Here is a 3,991-nt window from a genome sequence, read left to right as displayed (position 1 = left end):
GGCCCCCCGGTGTGCGCATGGTGTGTGGCACAGCTGTGTTTGTCTCCCCCGCAAATGAGAGTGGAACATTCCTCCCCCCCCAAACTGGGCACGGTGCTGGGGGGCTCGGGTGCAACCACTGTGTGGGTAGGGGGGTGCTGAGGTGCTTTCCCCCCCCAAAGCCTCGCAGAGCCCCTGCTCACATCCCAACACTAATCAAGATTAGGACAGCATTAATACAGAACGAGCTCCACCGGCACGATCTCCCTTTGCTATTGGAGCTGTGCCCCCCCTGGGCTCCGTGGTAACCCCCCAGCCCAGTTTGGGGACTGAATCCCCCTCCCACAGTAACACGCATGCCTTGTTTGTCTCCCCCTGCCCGCCCCGGCGCCTCGGGACGTAGCGAAACAGAAGCAGAAATCGGTGAGTAGCGTCAGGACCCCTGGGTTTGGGGCAGGGGAGGAGGAGGGAATGGGTTCGCTGCCACTCCTGGGGCCTCCCCGTCCCTTGGCATCACCCTGGGCTCCTGCTGTGCCCCCTGGCCCAGCATGAGCCCCCTGATCCCCGATGCTGCCCTGCAGGCTGAGCACGTGCCACCCTACGATGTGGTTCCCTCCATGCGGCCCATCATCCTGGTGGGGCCATCGTTGAAGGGCTATGAGGTGAGGAGCGGGGCTGGGAGGGGACCCCAGGGTGGGGGGACACATAGAAGGCCCCAGCAGTTCCATGCCCTCCTCCTCCCCTCCTGCAGGTGACAGATATGATGCAGAAAGCACTGTTCGATTTCTTGAAGCATCGCTTTGACGGCAGGTGAGGCAGGGGGTGGCGGGGCCTTCTGCCTCTTGGCGAGGGGCACTCAACCCCGTGGGGGGCCCTTAAGCCATGGAGGAACCCTCAAGCATGTGGGAATCCCTTAATCTCACAAGAGAGACCCTTACCCCACAGGGGAACCTCTAAGTCCCATGAAGGACTCTTAGCTCTATGGAGACCCCCAGGTTTGAGTTGGATCTGCCCCCAAGGAGAAGGAGTCTCCACTTCAGCCTGATGTTTGGGGTGGGAGGAAGGGCTGGGGGGAGGCTCCTGTGGGGAGCAGATGTTTGATGGGGGTGTTTGGACCCCCGCCAGCCTGTGTCCTTCTCACAGGATCTCCATCACGCGGGTGACGGCCGACATCTCCCTCGCCAAGCGCTCTGTGCTGAACAACCCCAGCAAACACACCATCATCGAGCGCTCCAGCACACGCTCCAGCCTGGGTAAGGCGGGTGCAGCACCTCAGCCACCCCAAGCTCCCATCTGTATCAGCCCAGCAGCCTCCTGTTCCTGTCCCCTCCCTCCTGGGATGCTCAGCGTGTCCCTCCTTCCTGCACAGCCCCTCCACTCTGTGGGGTGATGAGTGCATGGGGCAAAGGGCACCTGGGACCCTTGCTCCCACTGTCAGTTTGACTCAGTCTCTCTTCCCCTCCTCCCTTTTACCTTCTCTCTCTTTTTTTTCTTTTTTTTTCTCCTTTCCCATTTGGGGTTCCTTCCCTCTGCACCGCTTCCTTCCTCCCCTGCTCCTGATACAGATGTCTTGGGTATGTAGCGTGTTCTCCTCGGGTAGCGCGGGGTGGGAGACAGCAGGGGATGCAGCCCTAAGGGTCCCTGTTCCCCCAGCTGTGCTCTATTGCGGGGGCTGAGTGCAGCCTCTGCAGGCACCCACCCAATGCATGTGTCTGGGGGGTCTCAGCCCCTTCCTCCCCCAGCACTGGCAGCCCACCGTCGACCATCTGCGGGACTGGGGTGCTGCTGGTGTGGCTGAGCCTCTTCTGGCCCTGTCCCGCTCCCCACATCCCATTTCCAGCAGCCATCCCCGCAGCTCCCCTTTGCTGTCTCCATGCCCTTGTGACTCCCTCTGTCCCCCCACTCTGGCAGCTGAGGTGCAGAGTGAGACGGAGCGCATCTTTGAATTGGCCCGGACCCTGCAGCTGGTGGCCTTGGATGCTGACACCATCAACCACCCGGCCCAGCTGGCCAAGACCTCCCTGGCACCCATCATCGTCTACATCAAAATCGCCTCCCCAAAAGTGAGTGGGGGCCGTGGGGCGGGCAGGCGGCAGCGATGGGGCTGAGGTTCTTGTGCCCCCCACCCCACACCGCCCTCTCTCCTGCTCCAGGTGCTGCAGCGGTTGGTGAAGTCTCGAGGCAAGTCCCAGGCCAAGCACCTCAACGTGCAGATGGTGGCCTCCGACAAGCTGGCGCAGTGCCCGCCTGTGAGTGTCCCCAACCCAACCCCTGCCACCACCCTGCGGCCTTTGGCTCCGCCCCTTCCGGCAGAAGCCCCTCCCACCACCCCCTCCTTGCATAGAGATTCCACCTGTCCTGGCTCCACCCACCACCGTATTGGGTTATGTAGGCTCCTCCCACCAAGTGATGTGGGCTCCACCCACCACCATATTTGGCCACATAGGTTCCACCCCCATGTGTCATAGGCTCTGCCCAGCACCTTATTTGGGTACACTGGCCCCACCCATTCCCTTATATGGGTATGTAGGATGCAGCTCTGCTTGCCGCAGACTCCACCCACCACCTTATTTGGTACACTTGCCCCACCCATAACCTTATATGGGTATGTGGGCTCCGCCCCACGTGCCATAGGCTCTGCCCACTACGTAGTATGGCACATAGGTCTCACCTCCATGTGTGCAAGCTCCGCCCTTCACCTTATTTGCATCCGTAGGCTCCACCCCCATGTGCCATAGGCTTCACCTCCACCCCATTGATGTCAGCAGCTCCGCCCTCATGGCAGGTGCTCCTCCCACCACGCTGGCCCGTGGCTCCATGTCCATAAGCCCCACCCCATCGCAGCTTCCTCCCCCCAGGAGATGTTTGACATCGTGCTGGACGAGAACCAGCTGGAGGAGGCCTGCGAGCACCTGGCCGAGTACCTGGAGGCCTACTGGAAGGCGACGCACCCCCCCAGCAGCAACCCCCCCAACCCGCTGCTCAACCGCACCATGGCCACAGCCGCGCTGGCCGCCAGCCCTGCGCCCGTCTCCAACCTGCAGGTACAGGTGCTCACCTCCCTGCGCAGGAACCTGGGCTTCTGGGGCCGCGGGGGCACTGACACCACCCCCAGCCCCCAGGAGGAGCACGCGCTGTGAGATGGCGGCAGGGCACCCGTGGGACCTCCCCCCGGGGATCAGGGACACCCCCAAGGATCAGGGACAGCCTGGGTTTTGGGGACACCCCGGGGAACAGCTGCCTCCCTGGGGTTGCCCCTTCCTCTGGGGATGTGCTCCCTGCTCCGTGGTTGATGCCATCCCTGTGCCCCTGAAGTCATCCCCCCCCTACCCCAGGATCTGCTCCCCACCCCGGGTTTGGGGCCATCCCACTGTGGTGAGGTTCTGCTCTTCCTGGATCAGGGCCGCCCTTTGGGATCTGCCCCCTGGGGTTGGAGTCTCCCAGGACACAGCTCTGCAGAGCTCTCCTGGCTTATAGCGAGGACTTACGGGAACTCCTGGGGGGGCTGAGCCCCCAGACGCCCCTGACCCCCCTGGGTCCAGCAGTAGAGGCTGTGTACAAGCCAAGGGGGGCCCACAGCCCCCCCCAGGGCATCAGGCAGAGGAAGGACATGTGTCCTGTGTTGTCTGTCGCTAATTCCTTCAGCAATCAGGGCGCTGCTCTGCACCAACCCTGACCCCACCACCTCCCTGCTCCGTTCCCCCCCATGCCCTCCCACTGCTCTGGACCTGCCCTGGTGCCCCCCCCCCGGTGCTGGATGAGACCCACATCTGGACTGCATGGCACGGAGTGTGCAGACTGGGCTGGGGCGGGAGCGCATGTGCCCCCCCTACTCACCAAACCCCGCGGCGTGCAGCTAACACCCCCCTCCCACTAACCCGTCCATCTGTCCTTGCACGGTGTGGTTGCTTCTCCCAACCAGGGTCCGTACCTGGTGCACGGGGAGCCGCCGGGCGAGGGGAACGTCCGGGAGGAGGGGCCCATCCCACCGCCTGCCCGCTCGGCCCCCCCC

At 63.4% G+C, this 3,991-nt stretch overlaps 1 protein-coding gene across 2 annotated transcripts; it reads left to right on the top strand.

Annotated features, from left to right (window-relative positions):
* The first annotated feature begins 10 nt into the window (after nt 1–10).
* On the top strand, nt 11–3,985 carry LOC104914601 (voltage-dependent L-type calcium channel subunit beta-1-like). 2 transcript variants are annotated; one of them, XM_019623429.2, is made up of 8 exons: nt 11–402; nt 561–641; nt 731–789; nt 1,123–1,232; nt 1,545–1,553; nt 1,891–2,042; nt 2,133–2,228; nt 2,838–3,985. In XM_019623429.2, the coding sequence occupies exons 2-8, from the start codon at nt 597–599 to the stop codon at nt 3,117–3,119; spliced, it is 753 nt and encodes a 250-aa protein (XP_019478974.1). In that variant the 5' UTR covers nt 11–402; nt 561–596; the 3' UTR covers nt 3,120–3,985. The 2 variants fall into 2 exon arrangements, with proteins under 2 accessions (XP_019478974.1, XP_019478975.1); XM_019623430.1 differs by lacking the exon at nt 1,545–1,553 and having other exon boundaries at nt 13–402.
* The last annotated feature ends 6 nt before the right edge of the window (nt 3,986–3,991 follow it).

The sequence above is a fragment of the Meleagris gallopavo genome, chromosome 29 (assembly GCF_000146605.3).
Source record: "Meleagris gallopavo isolate NT-WF06-2002-E0010 breed Aviagen turkey brand Nicholas breeding stock chromosome 29, Turkey_5.1, whole genome shotgun sequence".
NCBI lineage: Eukaryota > Metazoa > Chordata > Aves > Galliformes > Phasianidae > Meleagris > Meleagris gallopavo.
This window is presented reverse-complemented; position numbering and strand designations above follow the sequence as displayed.

Coding starts and splice junctions, on each gene's coding strand:
- LOC104914601 (XM_019623429.2), top strand. CDS start 597: ATGCGGCCCATCATCCTGGTGGGGCCATCGTTGAAGGGCTATGAG. Junction 2,043..2,132: donor TCAAAATCGCCTCCCCAAAA/GTGAGTGGGGGC, acceptor CTCCTGCTCCAG/GTGCTGCAGCGGTTGGTGAA. Junction 2,229..2,837: donor AGCTGGCGCAGTGCCCGCCT/GTGAGTGTCCCC, acceptor TCCTCCCCCCAG/GAGATGTTTGACATCGTGCT.